The sequence below is a fragment of the Scardinius erythrophthalmus genome, assembly GCF_964197995.2.
Source record: "Scardinius erythrophthalmus genome assembly, chromosome: 20".
Taxonomy (NCBI): domain Eukaryota; kingdom Metazoa; phylum Chordata; class Actinopteri; order Cypriniformes; family Leuciscidae; genus Scardinius; species Scardinius erythrophthalmus.
This window is the reverse complement of record NC_138240.1, coordinates 3,868,589-3,890,740: the sequence shown is the minus strand read 5'-3', so window position 1 is coordinate 3,890,740 and position 22,152 is coordinate 3,868,589. Positions and strand designations below refer to the sequence as shown.

General features: G+C 36.9%; 1 protein-coding gene across 1 annotated transcript in view; it reads left to right on the top strand.

Annotated features, from left to right (window-relative positions):
• The window catches only part of LOC308680435 (leucine-rich repeat transmembrane neuronal protein 4), a gene marked incomplete at its 5' end in the record, with an annotated part of 118,545 nt that extends 97,501 nt beyond the window's left edge, over positions 1 to 21,044 (top strand). Inside the window, one exon of the mRNA XM_081348563.1 lies at positions 20,319 to 21,044. Within this exon, the coding sequence (XP_081204689.1) occupies positions 20,319 to 20,540 (222 nt within the window). The 3' untranslated portion in view covers positions 20,541 to 21,044. The remainder of the gene's footprint in view (positions 1 to 20,318) is intronic.
• Between the last annotated feature and the right edge of the window lie 1,108 nt (positions 21,045 to 22,152).

Below are 22,152 nucleotides of genomic sequence, written 5' to 3'. Positions count from 1 at the left end.
AAAAGGGTCTATTGCATGAGAATATAAAGCACATTGTAAAGGCCATGGAGGCTTTCATTTAAACAGAATTGCTTTAAATGTCAAGACCAGAGCACAAATCATCGCATTGTTTTGTTAAGTACTGAATGCATAAAATATTAATGTATATGCAAAATGTGGAGAGTGGGCAATAGAGTTTTTATGGATTACAAAAGAACATTCTTAGTGCTGAACAATATGAGTAGTTTGAGATCCACAAGAACCTCTTTTAGGAAAATGTTATGCTCTGGACAATCTGTATTATATCATATTGTGTCATGTTTTATGCAGTTAAAAAGTTCTTGCATCTGTCAGGACCTCCACATGATTCGGGCTAAAGGCAAGATGTTTAATAAATAATGCACAAGTGCTTTTCAAATAAAAAAGTCTGTGCTCTGTTCATTGGTTTTAGGCCGTCAGTAATGTAGTGCTGGGGTCTGTGTACGCATTCATTATTTTGTAAGAGGTCGCACTGAATTTTTCCCCCTGTCCAGCGCAGAATAAATCACAGCCGCCCACCCTCGATTCGCCCAAAAGTTAATTCCCCTCTAGCCCACCCAACATTCGGAATGATTTCACCGAGAGAGCCTTTGAAATATAGTTGCGCCATAACAATAACAGTCACCAAGAGCGGCTTAATGAAATATTTATCAGGGATTTGTGGATTGAGGCTATTTTAATTACCATTCGCTAAAGAGGCATCTCTGTAGATTTATGAAATGGCTGCATCTTGCCAGTCAGCGTTTGTCGGTGTCATTTGTGTTGGGCTGCGCGGCGGGGTGTGTGTCCTTGTGCATGCCGTAAACACTGAAGGGTGTGTACGTGTCAGGGTTGTGCACCATTCAGAATTGAACTGAGAATGGCTTTTTAAATTCCAATTCCTGAATTTGAATTAAGGTAGAAAGCAGGATGCAGAAGTGAATTTGAATGCATGGACAACATAATTAATGTTTCTGAAAGAAGTCTATTATGCTCACCAAGGCTGCATTCATTTGATCAAAAATATAGTTACAATTTAAATGAACTGTTTTCTATGTAAATATATTTTAGAATGTAATTTATTCCTGTGATGCAAAACTGAATTTATAATTTATAATCTTTATAATTTTCAGTCTTCAGTGTCACATGATCCTTCCAAAATCATTCTAATTCACTGCTCAATTATTAACAATGGTTATTATTATTATCAATGTTGAAAATAGTTGTCCTTAATATTTTTGAGGAAAACCTGATCATTTTCAGGATTCTTTGATCAACAAAACCTTGCTTTGTTGTTGACATTATAAATGTCTTATTCTGTCACTTTTGTTATATATTAAACAAGGATGAATTAACTGAGCAAAAGTTTATTTTAACAATAAATCCTCAATTTATTTAATACTTCTAATTTTTCTTTCTTTTAAAAAAAAATATATTTGTGAAAGTATTAAACAGCATAAACTGTTTTCAACATTGATAATAAGAAATGTTTCTTTAGTATATTATATATAGGCAGACAGATGCATAGAGAGACATAGATAGACAGACAGATACATAGATAGACAGACAGATACATAGAGAGACATAGACAGACAGACAGATACATAGACAGACAGACAGATACATAGAGAGACAGACAGAGACATAGAGATACATAGATAGACAGATACATAGAGATAGAGAGATAGATAGATAGACAGATACATATATAGACAGACAGATACATAGAGATAGATAGACAGATAGACAGATACATAGATAGACAGACAGATACATAGATAGATAGACAGATACATAGATAGACAGACAGATACATAAAGATACATAGATAGACAGATACATAGAGATAGATAGACAGATACATAGATAGACAGACAGATACATAAAGATACATAGATAGACAGATACATAGAGATAGATAGATAGACAGATACATAGAGATAGATAGATAGACAGATACATAGATAGACAGACAGATACATAGATAGATAGACAGACAGATACATAGATAGATAGACAGATACATAGATAGACAGATACATAAAGATACATAGATAGACAGATACATAGAGATAGATAGATAGATAGACAGATACATAGACAGACAGATACATAGAGATACATAGATAGACAGATACATAGATAGATACATACTGTAAGATAGGCGGATGGATGGAGATAATATTGTTCTCTAATTAAAAAGGGAAATCCAGTTTAATATACGAGTTTAATCCTGGTTGTAACGGTGTGGTGTAGCCTATAGGAACAGGCTGAACACTCACAAGATGTAATCCGAACACTTAAATAGCAACACTCAAGAATCAGGTAACAGACAGGCAAACACACTTTAACACAATGTAGATATTACTGTGACCAGAACAAGGAGTGCAGGAGAAGGAACAACTTAAGTAGTGAACACAACGAGGATAATTACTAAACACAGCTGACGGATATGAACTAATAATGATGGTAACCAAGGAGACGAAAGAGTGGCGGGAAACTGAACAAGAAACTTGAAAGATGAAAACACACTGACTCTGGTGCCTACATTTATCCAGGTTAATGTGGAGTATTTCCCTTATTGACTGCACAGATTTTGGCTAGATGAGCATTTGGCATTATGAAATGGATTATTTGATTTGAAGGTATATGATGATGACAGCCTGTGTCAGTGGAAACAGCAGGTCAAGCAGGGCTGAGCGACATTGGTGAGCTGTAAATGGGATGAACGGCATTACAGGGAGTTAAACCTGCCCATCTGATGGATTAAAGCCACTTTGACATTTCCAAATCAAATTGTGAATTAAAAAAGGAGCAATAATGCAGGACTGCATCCTTCCACGCAGCTGTTTACCTCCATTTATTACCTAAAGGCCAGTTTTCTGCACCGCAAGGTGAAGAGGATTCATAAACCGCACAATTTAAGACAATATTCATTGCGGTTAACAGTCAACGGATGATGTTATCTGGAACATGTTTTAGAGTTTATAGAGTCTGTCATTCATCACATTCAAACCTATGCAATCTAAGACCAGAGGGACAAGAAACGCATATCAGATGTTTCTTATAATCTTGTGACAAATAAGAAGAAAAGCTTACTAAAGGGCTTTCAGTATAGGAAGAGACCGTATCGAGCTGTGTTGAATAATAGATTTAAATGATTTTTAAATGTGATTTTGCCAGAGGCTGAAGGCTCGTCAGAACGTTGTTAACTGTCAGCTGCCATCAAATGGTTTTTATATGTGTGATACTCACTGATACCATACTGGGACGTTCAGGAACTGGTTTTAAATGAAGGCGGACAAGGTTAACAGCTTTTATTAATGCAATGTTAGTTCATTTTAACAGTGACTTTGAGGAATATACTTTCAACTAAAGTTAAATCATTCAATGTATTTGTTTTGATGTTGTTTTGGATGTAAAGAATATGGTTTTTTGTTTTTTTTTTTCATGCGAGATGAGTAAAGAGCACTTTTGCATGAATCAGACCAAAATAATTAGTTTGGTTTCTTCCATTAAAAATGGTACTCAATTTGTGGATAGAAAAAAAAAAATCAATGCAAAATAATGAGAAGAATCACAATTAAATATTTTGATCAATTCATTGAATTAATATTAATATTGAATCACTTACTATTGTAAAATACCCATATATTAATATTATGTGATTAGTACAGACTGCATGCATAGCATTTTATATAATGATAACTAGTCCTTTCTTTTGCATTCACGTTCAGACCTTGACAGATTTTAAGTTTCATCATTCAATGCTTTACGGTCGATTGCTGTTCCTCTAATAATCAGTGACCCTAAGGGCATGGTGTTTATATTCATCATATAAATGAGGCCACACAGTAGCAGCCTGGTTTGCATTTTAGGTATAAGTTATTTATCTTCTCATTATCTCATGTTATTGCCTAGTAACAAGGGAGCCGTTGCTGCTTCTGTTTAATGGTCAGCACTGCCCTCGTATAGTAAATCCTGTGCACTGTCTGGCGTACTACCAGTGCTATTACTTACAAATTGTATAGTTGGTTACTGATTCCGTATTACTTGGCAAAAAATAGTTATTAATGTAATCCATTACATTACATATTTAAGGTTATATTATTAGACTACTTTTTGATAACTTTTAGATTACATTTGACCAAACTTGTTTATCACATTGATTAATCTTATACCATATTGATATAAAAATACAAAGAGAAAGAAAATATATTCCATTCTTTGTGATCAACAACATGAAGTGCATTAAGTAGGCCTACAGTACTTAATTTTTGGAATCTGATTATATAAGCCACATTATGTAATCCAGACGTGTGTGTACGTGTGTGTGTGTGTGTGTGTGTGTGTGTGTGTGTGTGTGTGTGTGTGTGTGTGTGTGTGTGTGTGTGTGTGTGTGTGTGTGTGTGTGTGTGTGTGTGTTTTACTCAAATTTATTTAAGAGAAATTGAATGTAACATAATGACGTCATGTGACAAGCATACTACCGTTTCTTCATACATTTTCTATGATGAATTTAAAGTCTCTGTATGAAAGCTTGTTTCTGCCACAGAATAAAAAATAAATAAGGTAATTGCAACTTTTTAATTAGCTTTTTAATTTTTTTCTCTCTGTTGTGAGTTTATATCTCGCAAATCTGACTTTCTGACTCGCAATTGTGAAAAAAAGTCAGAATTGCGTGATATAAACTCGCAATTGCGAGTTATAAAGTCAGAATTGTGAGATATAAACTTTTGTGAGAATCGGACTTTATGACTTTATGACTTTATGACATCTTTATGACTTAGCAATTGCGAGTTTATGCTGTATCTTACAATTCTGAGAAATAAAGTCAGAATTGCGATAATGTAAACTTGTTATTGTGAGATAAAAAGCAGAATTTTATTCTGTGGCAGAAACAGGCTTCTATATCTCTGTAAGTCTTGAAGTGGATATGATTTTTTTTCACAGTTTTATCATATATCAGGTGAAAATAAAATCTTATGTTATATAAAATAACAGCTCAACTCTTTTTAACAAACTGTATATTTTGAGGCATTCTGTAGCACAAAATGTGTGGGGCTAGTTACATCATGTACTACATACAAAGTTTAGTACTTACCTTTAGAAATCTGTCTAATATGACCAGTAAGAGTGACACTTAGCAAATGCAACTAAATAAACAGCATATTTTTAGATGCACTGTAAAACCAGGTTATTGTAATCAAAATGTAATATGCATATAGTGCCACAAGCAACACAAAAGACTCTAATGTTGTTGAGCATGATTTCAGAAAAAAAAAACCTTCAAACTTTGCATCAAATTATCTGAATTACCAAGAACTTTTCAATAGCCTTTGCACAACATGAGGTGATGGATATTGACAAATCCCAAGCAGACAGCACAGAACATAAGAGACATGAATTTTCCTATCAGGACAAAGCAGGGCTGAGCCTGGTTAGTACCTGGATGGGAGACTCCTGGGAAAACCAGGTTGCTGCTGGAAGAGGTGTTAGTGAGGCCAGCAGGGGGCGCTCACCCTGTGCTCTGTGTGGGTCCTAACACCCCAGTAAAGTGATGGGGACACTATACTGTCAAAGTGCACCCGGATGAGACGTTAAACCGAGGTCCTGACTCTCTCTGGCCATTAAAAATCCCAGGATGTCTTTCGAAAGAGTAGGGGTGCAACCCCAAATTTGTCTAGTAGCCTCTGTCCATCATGGCCTCCTAATCATCCCCATATTCTGATTGTCTCCTCTCCACCAGTAAGCTGGTGTGTGGTGGGCGTTCTGGCACAATATGGCTGCCGTCGCATCATCTAGGTGGAGCTGCACATTGGTGGTGGTTGAGGAGATTCCCCTTTCCATGTAAAGCGATTTGAGTGCTGAGAAAAGTGCTATATAAATGTAATGAATTATTATTATTAGTAGTAGTATTAGTATTATTGGAGGACAATAAAAAAGAAACAGAAAACGAAGAGGGGAAAAAGAAACAAAAAAAATACCAAAATGTCCACTCACTGCCTCTTGGCTATTAAACCTCATAACAATCTGCAGGTACAGCGATGCATGTCACAAGAACAAATAAAAATGTTTTTCAGAAGTGCTTGCAATCTCTTGTGTATTCTTCTGGGATTTCTGATATATTGGAATATATTTCTCTTTATCTACTTAGGAAATAACTAGAAGCCACTTAGAGAAATTGAACCATCTGCCTGATTAATATAAGGAGCAAAATAAGGAGAATGTCAGAAAAAAATAAAGCAAACAAACACAAAAACAGCTTTCAGACCTCCATTTTCATTCTGCTGGCATGCCTTGCGTATACATGACATGCTCTCTCCGGGGCTTTGGCAAATGTGGGCACTTCTTTGTTTAGTTTCACAGACTTGCTCATTCACTGCTTGAATATTTAAACATGGTGGGAACGTTGATGCAGCGAGTCGTTTCAAAGCGATGGTTTTCTGTCATCATCTTTTCACCCTTGAGCCGTTCCAAACCTGTATGACTTGCTGTGTTCTGTTGAACAAAAAATGAGATATTTTAGTGCATGTTCACACTGCTTGCGTACGACTGGAGAATTTAAGCGGAGGTCAAGACTTTCAATGGGTCTATTCTTCACTATTTTGCTTTTTTGTTTGAACTTGACAGCCATGGTCACTCGATGCCTTTTTTTGTAAGAAAAATAGCAAGTTGGACATTGTGCGTAACATTTTACCCAACTTTATTAACCAATGTATTTGCTGCTGACCTTTGATGATCCAAATCAACCATACTAATAATTAAAAATGAAATCACATTTGTGATTCTTTATTATTGCTGAAGTAAAAGGGTTGAACTTTCTTCTCCTGGGTCCAATTCTTCTGCAATCCAGGGGTGCGTTTCCCAAAAGCATCGTTAGCCAACTTTGGTCGCAAGTCCGTCGTTATTATCATAGTTCAACGAGTCGGTGTTTCCCGAAAACATAGTTCTAACAAACATTCACAAACCACATCGCAAACTTGTGTGGTTTGAATGACAGCTCCGGACCTGTGGTTAGAAGCAGAGTTTCTAGTTTGCATGACATGTGGACTTAATAAATTCTTATCTTGAGCAAAATAAGCAAGCTGACATTCAGTGCAATCTGTATCTTTTATTTAGAATACATACAAATGTCATTTACGTCTTTTAGTTTGTCAAGAGATTTAAAGCACCATTTTTGAAGAGTGTGCATGTGCGAACATGAACAAGCCTATGATTGACTCTGGAAATAACTAGAAAAATGAGAAATAGTCCTCAGATGCCATGTCCGTAATTTATAGCTAAACATCTAGCATTAATTCGATCTCAAACAGATTCATTAAAAGAAGTTATTACTCCAACACCTGCGTGACATCATAAACCAACGTGGTTGAACGACCACTGTGCGACAATATGGTTTCGGGAAACAGTCGTGACTAGCTAGTTGATTTCTTCAACGATGCATCGTACCAGAGCCCGTCTACGGAGAGCCTTGGCACTTCCTATTAAGTCCTATTGTACCGAATTGTGGTTGTAGTTCCACCAGAGTTCCAATGGAGGTGATCGCGGGCGAGTGCAAAATGAATGGGAGTCTATGGGGCTAGACAGCTAAATGTGTCTCTTTCACCCGATTGCCGTTGAGAAATCTCAGATTTGATTGTAGGTTTTGCAACATTGGGTTATAGGTTGAAAGTTGAATGAACGTGTACTTATGTCCTTTCGATTTCATACAGGTTGAGTTGTTGTTGCCCATAACACGCTAGCATTCTGCTAATAAACGCTGATTAGTCAGTGAAGGACTGATTACGACCAGAGATACCTCTTGATGGCATCGTGGCATCCCGAAGCGGGACCAGAAACAAACAAAACAAAAACTCTTCTAGCACGTGTATTTACCTGTGTCAGCTGTGTTGTCGATGCCTCGAGAGAAAAGAAAGTGCAGAGCACGAAAGCACCAAAGTGACTAAAGGATTGCCGTAAAGCAGTATCTCTGGTCATACGATGTGTATAACATACTATGGTAGTTAAGCAGCGAGTTACATCCGCGTACGGGAAACACACCCCAGAACAGCAGCGCAGCTGAAAGGTTTGTTTGAGCGGCGCCCTCTACTGTACAGGCGTGAATTTGCATTTCCTTCAGCCTTAGGCTTATTCATTTCACTTTTGGTGAAAGGGCCATACATTTGCCAAAAATATAACTTTATTTAAATATAAAATTTATTTATTTATTTATTTATTTTTAAACCAAAATAAAAACAAGCAAGCCCAGCCCAGGTGAGAGAGAAAGTAACCCAAAAAGTAACATAATGTATTACTTTCCATAAAAAGTTAGTTACTAACTACTAACTAAAAGTTAGTTAGGGAGTGACACAATTTTGTAACGCATTACTTTTAAAAGTAACTTTCCCCAACACTGATTATAAATGTTTACACTTCAGTATAGAACTAAAAGGTTTATACAGAACCCTTTAAGATTCTTTATAGAACCTTTTCTTCTAAGAGTGTCCATTTTATAAAATATTTTTATATTAACATATACAAAAACCTTGGTATATGGATATATCACCTATCATATGTACAGTCCCACTATGAGGCCAGTGGAGGGTTGATGTATCTGTACACTCGTTTTTGCTCATCTGTAACAAACGCACATGGGCGATAGTGATATCACATGCTATCTTGCTCAAGACAAGAACAGAACGCTCTGTTTGAGCAGGACAAGTGTAGGTCAAGAGTTAAGCCGGGGAGAAAACATATTATTTTCCACTAAAAGATATCTAAACGTCCTTATAACAAGATAAATTGGTAACACTTTACAATAAGGTTCTATGTTAATTTCAACATTTACTAATACATTATTGAAATCAAAAGTTGTATTTGTTAGCATTATGAACCCAAGCTACCATAAACTAACAATGTTATCTGTTATCTGTAAATGTTAATAATTACTGTAATAAATATTGCTCATTGTTGTTTAACGCATTAACCCACATTAACTAATGGGACCTCACTGTAAAGCGTGCGAAGAAAAAATGTGTAATATAATGTCTTGTTTTCAGATCATTTTTTTTATGTTTTTCTAGCCCCATTGTTCGTAAAATTGAATTGTTTTGAAAAAGGCTTTCATGCTTTAAAGAGGATGCAAAAGCACCATGAAAGTATATCCCGACAAAAATTCCCCACACAAAGCTATCGTTTGGATTCAGAAGACTTTGAATATAGTGCACATGGTCAAATGGACTATTTTTGTGATACTATTATGATGCTTTTGAGTCTTTTTTGTCCTCATTTATTGTAATTGTATGCAAAAGATTCCAGTACATCCTCCTTTTGTATTCCGTGGAAGAAATAATCATACGGGTTTGTAACATGAGGGAGAATAAATGTAAATTCAGTATCATTTTGGTTTAGGATACACTTTTGCTCAAAAGTTTACAGAAATATTACGATTTTTTTTATGTTTATAATGTTTCTCGTGTTCACCATGGCTGCATTTATTTGATCAGAAATACAGTAAAAACAGTAATATTGTCAAATATGATCAGAATTAAAAAATAACTGTTTTCTATTTGAAAATATTTGAAAATATAATCTATTCCTCTGATGCAAAGCTGAATTTTCAGCATCATTACACAGTCTTCAGTGTCACATGATCCTTCAGAATTCATTCTAATAATCTGTATCATGGTTTCCACAAAAATATGAACAGCACAACATACTAGAATGATTTCTGAAGCATCATGTGACACTGAAGACTGGAGTACTGATCCTAAAATTTTAGTTTTGCCATCAAAAAAATAAATAAGGATACCAAACTCATGACCGGTATATTCTCTGAAAATAAATTGTATTCTGAAAAAAAATATATATCTTTTTATGGGATTGCATATTTTTAGTGGAACCAAGAATACCAAATATAATACTACTACTGCATTGGTGGTGGTTGAGAAGATTTCCCTCTTCCATATGTAAAGCGCTTTGAGTACCCAGAAAAGCGCTGTATAAATGTAACGAATTATTATTAATTATTACTACTTATAAGAATAATAAAAAAAGATTTGTCCATGTGTCAGTAGTGGGAAAGAAAAATACAGTGTGTAGATTTGCATGTGGACCCGAGAGACCACAGGCGATCAACACTTTAATGTCATTGTGCAACACAATTAATTCCAGTTTCTAAGCTATTAGGTTTAGATTGCTTATCAAACTGCTCATTCAGATCGTGTCCCTCTGCGCTGCATCAGGGGTCACAGCGAAACGCTTTTCCCGGGTGAAGATAGAAAGAGAGACAGCGAACATAAGCCTAAGTGATTAAGAGAGACGCTGAAGGAAAAAGACGTCGGTATAAAGGACGGGCTAAAAAGGCAGAAAGTAATCCGAGACAGCTTGCGTGTGCCGGGCTCTCCTGTGACAACCACGGCCACTACGCTGCATATTAACGCAGTGCTGTGGCGTTCCTGCATGGCCTGTCCTTTAGTCTGTGGGATCATTCAGTGTGCGGGCGCTCTGTGTAGGGCCTGTCCGCTGCCGCAGCGAAGAAACTTGGACAGCCTGCTATTAGAATCGCTGGCCATCATGTGTCCCAGCATGCAGCGTGGCATACTAATCTCAGACACGGCCTTCTGACGCTGTGGAGGCCAGCGCGCTGAATGAATGAAGGTGCTTTCAGGGTGAAGTTGGCGTTATCTGAAAGGGAACGTCAGCAGAAACATGGACATCTGCTTAGAAATATCAAATATTCCACGGTGGAAATGAAACGAGAACAGGCTGGGGTGAGAATAACAAAATTGCATACTGTTCCCTTGAGGAAAAGAAGTGCACTTAATTACACTGAATGTGCACTTGTAGTGTAGTTCGAATCTTAAAAGTATGTATTTAAAAAAAATAACTCTACTTGCCAATAATATAATATTAAAGTCACACTATAACATGTATCCCTCTAGCTGTTAAAAACAAAACTGCATGCATTTTGTGGAAGAACATTGTTTTGGTGGTGCTTATGTGCGGATGAATATGGTTCCTTATCATAACAAATATAAAGAGAGAGAGATTATCCTACAGATATAAATCAGTTTATTATTAACTGATGACGTTACTGTAGCTTTACCCATTAGTAGACTTTATACTTCCTTGAAAATAAATTCCAGCACAGTGCTACAACAACCATAAATGACGCAATAACGCTTTACAATGTCTCAAACTCTGTTAGAGAGCTACACATGGCAGTTTATGTGTTCAATACAATTCTTTATTCTCCTATTGAGTAATAAAAACATCTCCACGTCACATTTACATTTCAAATCACTCAGTTCTCACCCTCACAGAAAAGCCAAGCCAATGTTGCTTAAGAGCTCTGTCTCGTTCTCTTTTTCCATCAGACTCTCCTCTGTTCGCCGTTTGATTAAACAGGTGATTCTCTGGAGGTTGGAGATTTAGCGGCTGTCAACCTTTCTCACTCGTTGTGACAGCTAACGCGTCAAAGTAGCCGGAGCAACTGTTCTCTATTTTCGGATGACGAGACACGCACAGGCGTGATGCATGTGTGCAATTTCCCGCGAAAACCATCCCGTCAGGTCTAAAATATAAACACTTATAAAAGGCTTACCATAGTGAATCAGGGTAAGACAAAACCACGTTTTGGAAGAAGGATTGATGATGTATTGACACATTATTTAAATTTTGTTAATTTTGAAAAAAAATAAAAAATAATACATAGTGCACCTTTAAAGTATATTATTTCCATAATAAATACTCTTTCTTTGTTCTACAAGTCTTTCTTTGCAATATTTATAATGCTTGCTGATTTAAGTGGTGTTTGCTAATGGGAATGTGTGTTATTTTACTGAGTGATCAGTCAAAGTAAGATAATTAGAGAGTTGGCATGATTTTTTAGCACATTGTACGCACAGAGCTGAACTGGCTTTTTCAACATTTATCATTTGCAATGCTGAAAAGTTAAACATGGCAGCCTAATAAGAGCAGGGTCAGAGAGAGAAGGTAATTACTGAAAATCTTTGAATGAATCAATTCATTTATATGAGACATTTTCCAAGAAAATGCAATTAAACCATTCAAAAATCTGCTTAACAATCGTGAATGTGCCTTTTTGACTTCCTCTGTGTGTGTGGCATTACACAAAAGCAAACCATTCAGTTACTGGTATTTGAAAATGGAAATACCAGATTCACAGGCATAATAGTCACCCACTATTCTTAAAAGTGCCTGATATTTCCAGCATAATATGAGCAATTTCCAGCTGTTCATGTGATTTCAACATGAAGCTGTTGCAGTGGATTTGAATTTCAGTTGGTGTGACACATACTATTCATTTCTGTATGTGTAAAAAAAAATTGTAAATGGAAAAAAATACATTCACACAGTTATTTTATTATAACAGGTGTGACATACAGTATTCTAGTAGATGTGAATGAGAAAATTATGCCATTCCACTGTTGGTTTTTTTTTTTTTCACCGTAGCTCAAAAAGACTCACATATATTCGATTAATTTAGTTTTTTCGACGGCTTAATTCCACATCCATATATGCAGATTCTCCGGAAAAGAAACCATGAATATATTTTAAGAAAAAGTAATACATTCTATTGATTTAATCTGACACTCAAAAAGCTATTCAGATCAGTTTTATTTTAGTTTTATAAATATTTTGAATTAGCTTTTATTTTTATATTTGTAGATTTCATGTTCATTTTTGTTTAAGTTGTAGTAGTTTTTTGAAGTTGTTTTTCTTCAATATCACTATTTAGGTTTAATTTATTTTTATTTCAGTTGTAGTTTAGTAAATTTTAGTTTTTATTTATTTCCAGTTAATAATTTTAGTGCTTCGACTTAAACTTATTTCCGTTTATTGACAGTTTAAGTTTAAGTTTTTTTAACTAATATTTATGTTTTATTTTATTTAAACTTTATTTCAATTAACAGATTAAAAAAAAAAAAAAAAGTTAATGATAATTACCCTGATTTTACCCTGACCCTCATTTATGATGAAATATGTCTATATAGTTTTTACAAAGTTTTTTGTTTTTAGTTTTATTTTGTTTAGTTTTAGATATTTTACTACTTAAACGTAACGAAAATGAGAAATATTCCCTTGGCAACTAAAAGAGTTGTTAAAACTGTCAAAAATGGTTAAAACTGTCAAAAATGTTCAACGTCAAAATCCTCCACATTTAACTTCATTTAATTTCCTAGTGTATCGGAGAGAAATGTAACAGCATGTTGATGATCTGCCAGTCAAATATAAATTATATAAGATTATGGTCATATATCGCCCACTTCTAGTAGTAAGCAAAAGGATTCATCCAAACATAGCCAATTTTTGTTGTGTGTTCACCTCTCAATCTGAAGCGTAGTGGATATGCACTCCAAAGCTCTGTATTGTGTAGAAGAGGAGTTTCTAAGACTCAATCCTGTGCATCAACTGCACTTAGCTCTTAACACAGAACGCTGGCAAGAGCCCAGACGCAACCCGCTATGAGTCACGTCTTTAAAAGCTCTGACCGCAGCAGCCAAAAGCAAAAGCTCCCAATATTTGTGATTAAACCGGGATGGACAACAGGCGTGCGAAGCCAAAAAGCCTTTTATTTTTAAAATATTCATCACTCCCAAGCATCTTTAATCCTGTTTTCAAAAGAAACGGGGGCGGAAGGGTGTTTGTGAAGGAAACAACACAATAGTCAAACACTTCACTGGGAATGTGATCAGAAATGCTGTTTTATGCATATGCATCTTTTTTCTTTAGCAGTTTTCCCCTATGTTGCCTTTACACTTGTTGTACGTTGGTATAAAAAAGGAAAGGGAACGGTTAAATATTAATCCCATTTGCATTTATGTATAATTGATTGCATAGTTGCAAACTGAATGATCGCTCTAGCAGTCCATTAAACAGAGAAATAGGATTGACAAGGCTGTACAAATGGGGTTTGTATCCGGCAAAGGTCGATCGCTAACTCTAAGTCCTTATTCCCAGATGAATGCGGTGAAACGCAGCTGTGCAATGAAGACTCCGCTGCATGAAGATTAATCCAACCTTGTGGATCTTACAAATCCGCACCTATGTAAACAATGCGATGTGATTTAGATGCAATGAACAAATGCATGCCAAAGCAAGCTAGGGATAAAACAAAAAAAACACTTTTGTTAAATAGCAAGAATGCAGACTTTTTATTTTTACTCTTTACAATTAACAAGAGATTATATGCACTTGAAATCCCACTTGAAGTAGACCCGTAATCTCTCAATGCGATTGTAAACGTGCAAAAAGTGGCAATTTGTTCAACACAAAAGAGCCATACGCTCTCATTTAAATGCTTCTAAGACAACATTTTCACTTCTTTATTTCCAGCTATATAATTAGGCAAACTGAGCCTTGAAGTCGTTCTGCAGGCCTTTTATGTAGACCCCCAGCTAAGCAAATTTGCATAATTGTTTTCTTCATTTAGGGTTTGCAGTGGCCACGAAAGGTATTTGAACACGCAAGTCCCACTTAAAAACAAATGAATGTTATTGCATTATATGCAAAATATCATCAAACAATATATACATTTATATTTTATAGTTTATATTTATATTTATATATAAACATATATAAATTATAAAAAAGAATAAAAGTAAATATAAGTAATTCTGTTATAAATGTAATAATGTGTGGTTGAAGTTGAATGTTTCATTGAATTCACTGTGGCCTTACGCCCCTGCCCACAACTATTGAGATGTTTTCAGGGTTTTGAAACAAAACAAAACAAAAATGAAGTATTGTGTGACTTGTGTTTGTTTGAGGTTAGTGAAACATTTTGATAGTGAATGTGATTTTTCTACACCTGTGGTTAATTCCTCTTGAGGAACTGTCTTCATACATCCACTAAAAATCACCAAACCACAAGCTGATATAAAGTGCCCTTTTTTGTGTGTTCAATAGAGCTGTTCGTGAATCTAAAAAGTCTGCAAAGTTTCAAAAATCAAAGTGCAGATAAATTAAGTTATTGTCTCCCAAAAGAAAGAATCGACTCTGAACTATTTCCAGTCTTACTTCCAGCACAAACCTTTAGATTTGTATATTTAATTAGCAGAATGCCAGCCTATGGTCTTCATTATGAACAACGTCTACTTTGACCTGCCCTCAAACACTGTAGTTGAGAGTTTGGTTCGTGTTGTCAATGTCGAGAAGATGCTGTTTTCTTCACTGCCAAAGCAAATCCATTTTGCATGCACTTCCAAAGCATGAGGACTCGTGCTCGAAATGATACGGTAAAACTGATGCCATCGTTACTTTTCGTATCACTATGTATCAAGTGCTGAGGAAACCTCCGTAGTTGAAATTCAGTTTTGGTAATGCCCGTTTCCTTTCTGGCATGTGCTGTAAGTGGTCGACCAATCACAACAGACTGGACCATGTGACCAATCAGAGCAGAGTAGACCAATCACAACAGACTGGGCCATCTGACCAATCAGAGCAGAGTAGACCAATCACAACAGACTGGGCCATGTGACCAATCAGAGCAGAGTAGACCAATCACAACAGATTGGGCCATGTGACCAATCAGAGCAGAGTAGACCAATCACAACAGACTGGGCCCCATGTGACCAATCAGAGCAGAGTAGGCTCTCAGAAAGGAGGGTTTAGAGAGACTGAATCCTTGATCAAAATGGTTTCAGACACAGATGCCCATAAGTGTGGCTTTAAAACTAATCTTTTAAAACTTAAATGTCTTCATGTGAAATGTTTTCTCGATAAGTGTGCTCATTCTCAAGGGGAGCTGAACCACACGGACACCACATGCCCTTCCACTGGAGCACCATATTCCATAGGCACTTTATGCCCCCATTTTAATATTTTATGCAAATATGATTTATTTAAAAAAGAACTGACAACGCATCCACAATGTCTGTCTTCCCTCACACTAATGCACTGACATTTATTTTAAGTGTCTGAACAGTTTTTGGTGCCAGTGTACCTACAAATGTGCTGTATGAAGCAGGATGGGAAACGGAAACAAACGCACAAATGGAGTGCCACTACGGACACACACAGTCCTTTGGCCACTTCCTAAAGTGAATTTCATAAACATATCTCAGTCGCCGTCATTGCGGCTGAGAGGGAGGGGCCGTATTTAATCTGACAAGCATTCGTTGTAAATCGATCAGTCTTCTGTTGGGTAATGCAGCACAATCCAATTGTGGGCTGATGGAACATGCACCATGATCTCTGGACAATTCGTCTCTTCTCTCTGTTTGCATGGCGTTAGCGTCCACGAGTTTAACGCAATCGGTTTAGAGAGTTCACAGATGGTGAATGCGCCGCTAATCAATCGCAACAGATTGCGTTTCAGTTCTCTTAGCGATCAAACGATGCTCCTTTATCTTTCTTAATCGCTCAGAGGAACTTGTTCTTGTGATGCAATTAAAAAGTGTAATTGACAATACCATTATATCGCTCCCTGTCCACATTAGTGGCGTCGCCATTAGAACATTTCTCACCAATCATTACGTTGCAGGTTGCATTTATCATTAGTGTCTTCATCGCCGGCTATTTTCTCTCAGAACGTTACTTTAATAAGCTAAGAAGCTAAGCATTAACCTGTGCAGTTCGTTGTACGCAAACTTACCTGCTTATCCCACGCATTATTGCTGGGGTCTGCTTCCTTTAAAACAGTCAGGAGCTAATATTACTTAATTAGCACATAATTATATACAATTCAAAGCAGCAGTGAGGCAGAGGTTGGGATGGCGGAAGCCAAATGCGCCGTATCAGCAAAATGGCTGTAATGTAATAAGTGATCTCCACTTAATGGAGTCAAGCCCTCCATTTAAGAGAATAAAAGCAGTGGTATGTAAGTGCTTTCTCTCTAGAGCCCGGGACTGCATATAAATCAGGTCTACAGAGCGGCCGGCAACCGATGCCATGTTCAGATGCCGCTTATGAAGATCTGTGCATCTGTGTGTGCTAAACCCTGTCTGTGCCATGTTTTCCGTGCTTTAAATGTCAGTACGGCCAGTAGGGGTGTAACGGTACGCAAAAATCACGGTTCGGTACGTACCTCGGTTTTAAAATCACGGTTCGGTTTATTTTCGGTACAGTAAGGGAAAGAAATGCAAACATTAAACTGCAGGTTGTTTATTACTATAAACTTTTTTTTAACAATTTGTTTACACTTTTTAATAAAATATAATAAAATATATATAAAATAAAAAAAAGAATAAGAAATAAAATACTGCTGCAAAGTTCTCCAATTAATAAAATACTCTCAGTCTCAAACCAATATCACATACTAAATTTAATGAAAAATATAAATAAATAACTATGATTACAGTGCAGCATTACCAATCCCAGCTTGTAGGCCTGCTCATATTTAGAAATTAAGACTGGGAAAAAAATTAACTTTAATTGTACAATTTGCTGTAATTAATTGCAATTCCTCCAAGCTTGTAATCATCAATAATTAAACTTAGAATCACCTAATTAAATGAAACACCGGGGGGAAAAAGGAACAGAAAATAGCCCTATATTAAAATAATATTAAACATATATATCAATGTATTATTCTTTTTCAATAATCAATCAACAATCAATTTAAGATTTTTTTTCCCATTTTTTTTTTACTAATTATCAAAATAAAATATATTCCTACAAAGCTATTATTACCAGAGCATGTGATCAGAGCAGGTCATTTTACCATTGTTTTACCAGCTCAGCAAACAGAAGTCCACTACTGAGAAATTTCACCTTATTTGAGCGGACTTGCTTTTCCAGTGCGTGATCGGTACATGATTGGAGTGTTTGGGCCGTTAACGACAGAGCAGAACGCGCAGCGCAAACACGGAGACGAACACTGAGCAGAGAGCGCAGCGCGCAGACACACACACACACACACACACACACACACACACACACGGAATGGAGAGTGCGGCGGCGCACACGGAGGCGGACCGGAAAAGCTTTTTTTCGCCCTGCAGTCGATTTCATTGGTTTAGGTTACAGTGACGACGAGTAAAACTAAAACCAGACGGGCTCTGGTAAAACTTTAGAATCAGCTGCAGGGCGGGATTTGCGCTGAACGCGAAGGCTTCCGCCACTTAATATGTTCGTGTGGAAACACGAAAATGTACCTATGTTCCGCACACAAAATATTGCATTCAGTCATTCGGTACACACGTGAACCGAACCGAAAGCCCTGTACCGAAACGGTCCGGTACGAATACACGTACCGTTACACCCCTAACGGCCAGCTATCCTCAATTTCCCAGCAACAACACACACACACGTACTCAGGGAAGAATGGAAAAGGTTTACAAATCCTCAGCAGGTAATGATATATAATGTACAGTACACTTTAAAAGCTTTTGCTTCACTTGGTAACATCTACCATTAACTTGTTCTATCTATCCATCTATCTATCTATCTATCTATCTATCTATCTATCTATCTATCTATCTATCTATCCATCCATCCATCCATCCATCCATCCATCCATCTGTCTAGCTATCATACTGTATATGATTTTGAATATACCACACAAGTCACATAGCCTGGGTTTCCCCATGCTGCCTTGCGCAATTTTATTCACGCTGCTAGGCAGCCTTGACACCATGGACCAGATTTTCCCCTCAAAAAGGGAATCAATCACAGGACGGGGAGGGAGCAGCAAGACGATGACGACGTCTATGCGACACACCAAAGCAGTTTGTTTATATCTATGGATCCAACATGGCATCAGACACGAAGTTACCTTTCGATGCAGCCTTAGATAGTGTTCTAAGTAGTTTAGAACGCAAGCATCTTCTTCCTCATCGAATTTCTGTCGCTCTACATACGTCATCTGGTATAATTGAAACGATTGGCTATGAGCTACGTGCAGGCGCATTTGATAGACATTCATAGCGCCCAATAAACGGCTCTGGGCATTCGTAAATCACGCCTCAAATACGAGAAAATGAACATGTGGTTCTCAGACCACGTCTCAATGAGAAAGAGGTCTGACGTTAGCCAGGCTACAAGTCACATGGACAGGTTAAGGTGCATTTCCGTTCTGCGAAACAATTATTTTGTTTTCCACAAATGTTCATTATGGGTGCACTGTCCCTTTAAGGTAATGAGTGTACATTTTTACTTCTGCGCTGTAGTAGGCACATCATTTCCATTCAGTGTTTCTATTGCAGCATCACTGTCATCTGATAAAAAGCATGTTTGACATGTTACAATACCTCTTGCACAAGTGATAAAAAGGTTCATTTATGAGCCCTGGTTACCCTAATGATGAACTCTAAACGATGTTATCACATTTTGCATTCCAAAGGTACTAATTACAACCAAATTAGACTCAAAGGAGTAATTAGGCTTTCTTTTGTGAAGGTTGTTGGAGGGAAAAATCTGAATCTGAATGTGTTGTTAATTACTGAAACGACTGCACACTCTTTTCACTTTCAGTGTGAAGTTCTGATCTTTATGCCATATTTAACAATATTAGCATTCACCACCTGTCAGATGCATTTCTTGTTATTTGCGAATGCTCATTGTATTGGCTAGGTTGCCATGAGTGAGCGGGTGGCCGGCTTGCCAATCTCATTGCATTTGCTGTGTGTTAAACTTTTGATTGGCCTGTTGCTGCAAATGGAGAATGTATTTATGGGGTTGATTGCAGAGCTCATGGGCCTCTTACGAGAGAGGGGAACTCATTTGCAGTCCACTGAAAATACATTTCACACACTTTAGATGGGTTTTATCCGTGCACGCTGCACTCGGTTGGACGCTGCCACAATTTAAGGCTGCATTTACACTAAGGCACTGATCCATATCCTTTTTTTTCCCTGTCTATTTACATTCTTTCAAGATATAAAAGTGTTTTTACATGAATACGTCACAAAACAGCCAGGATCCAAATGTAATATTATATTTATTATGTATGTGTACAATACTGTACACTGTACTATACACATAATTAATAAATATAATATTCATAGCCTATATATTTATTACTTTTATGAATGTAATTTTTTTATTTTTTTTTAAAACAAATTCATTACTCGTGAAAATAACAATGATTGAATTATCACGTTGTTATTATTGTTATTATTATTGGATAAAAAAAAAACATTTTTCCTAATTGTATTGATGTATAAATATATAATTTTTTTTCTTTTTTACAAATAAATTATTCATCAAATCTGTAATGATTGAAATTGAATGCCTGATTAAATTAAATTAATAGTAATTTTTGCAACACCACATACGAGATACAGCCAGCATCATTGATCCTAGAGCAGATCTCTCTATGAAACACAGCATTAATTCTAACCATGTTCCTCTTTGTCTTTTCTGTCTCTCAGGCCCCTCAACAGATGGGCACATTGGCGTTCTACAGGTATGAGCAGCCCGTCATGGACTACTGCCAGGCTCACCAGCCCCTGCACATGAACAGGGGCTTTGAGCCCCCGTCCCAGGCCCTAGAGGGGCTGGGGGCACGAGAACGCTGCGCCGTCCCGTCCGCTGGCCTCCTTCCTTCCGTGCCTGCAGCCCCTCTGTCAGATATCCGCACCCTCCCGCAGTGAGCCGGAGATGGACTCGTCCCTGTCGCCTGGATGTCCCCGGAGGGCCTACGCTCTACCCTCAACATGAACCCACCACGAGACTGATGTAGAGATATATGGGCCAGTGTGATGGACTACAGACTCACAGGAGAGGACAGGATCGACTCTGTCTTTGTCGTGAAGTGGGTTAAAACGCACTCTGGTTTGTCATTCGCAAGGATCATCATTGTACTGTACGATCGATGTGTTTGGAATAATCTAACAGGATGTTTTTTTTAGGGGGGTGGGGGAGCATTTTATCCGGATGCTTTAGGCTTTTTGTGAGCTCGGCCCTCTAAATGTTTCAAAAGCATCTCAAGCGAGAATTAAACATCAAGGCCTTTATGGACTCAAGAGCATGCATACTTTGAAAAAGCAAACATTGGTAACTAAATGTTACCCGAAGTAATTAAAAGTAAAACGCCGTCATGGATTCAAGAAACCCGAGCAGCAGCAAGCAGAGGAATTTCTGAGCAGGTTCTGAGCAAAAAAAATAAATAAAAAAAAATCTCTTTTATCTCTTTCTAATAAGGCCTTTCAGAAGGACTCCTGCCCCATGAAGTCAGCGATAATTGCTTTATATAAAATTTCCCAAATTTAATTCCTCAAGGTGAGCTGGCGAATTTGAATTGTAAATGATAATATGACCCTCACTTGACGGCTTCTCTATTGTAAATCTTTCAAACGAGTCTTGATGGTTTGGTATTATGATGAAAGACTCCATCATGCCATGCTGATTTTCCTCTGAAAATCACTGACAGCTGTGACATCATTTATCAGTGCTGTTTTACACCGACTGTGAAAAATGTCTGACACAATCTGTGAGGTGTTCACATTGAGTTTCCTTTCACTTATAGGATGTTAACACCAGGGTCATTCCTGTTAGGCCTTGACTTTGTGCTAGTTTAATTTATTTCAATAAAATGGTCTTGAAGACAATCAGGTCAAGATCAGGCACTTAAAACATAATTCATATAACAATACCAAGAATGATATTTTTGAAATATATCATTAAGCAACTTTTTTTTTCATTTGTAAAAAGCATTTTACCAATAACTAACAGAATGGAAAGTCGTGGACACGGGACAATTAACAAGTAAAACAACGTGTTTTAGGGGACATGAAAACTTACAGTAAATATAACATGATTATTATTTTTACCATGGCAAGAAAGTTTACATGACGATGATACTTTTCGAAATTGTCTTTTAAAAGTTTATCAGGCAGGATGTTGTTTCCCTACAAAACGATGTCACTTCCTGGAGAGTGATGTCATTAAAGAACTTTTTTTTTTGTAAAAAGCAGATTAACAGAATGGAAATCGAGGACAGTTGGAAATTAAGAATTAAAACAACTTGTTTTTGTTGTTGAAGCCTATTGGTAGCTTCCTTTACGTACCCATTAAGAAAGTGGATGTATGCTACAGTGTACTACGTTAGTACCATAAACTGTTAACCATCATCACCTTGCCCCTTTATTCCATGTAACACCGCCTTTGGACATTGTGCCGTATCTCGCAGAGGCATGGACGATCCATTAAATGACATGTAAAAATGGATTCCTTTTCTTTCTGTTTTGCCACAACTCACATTCC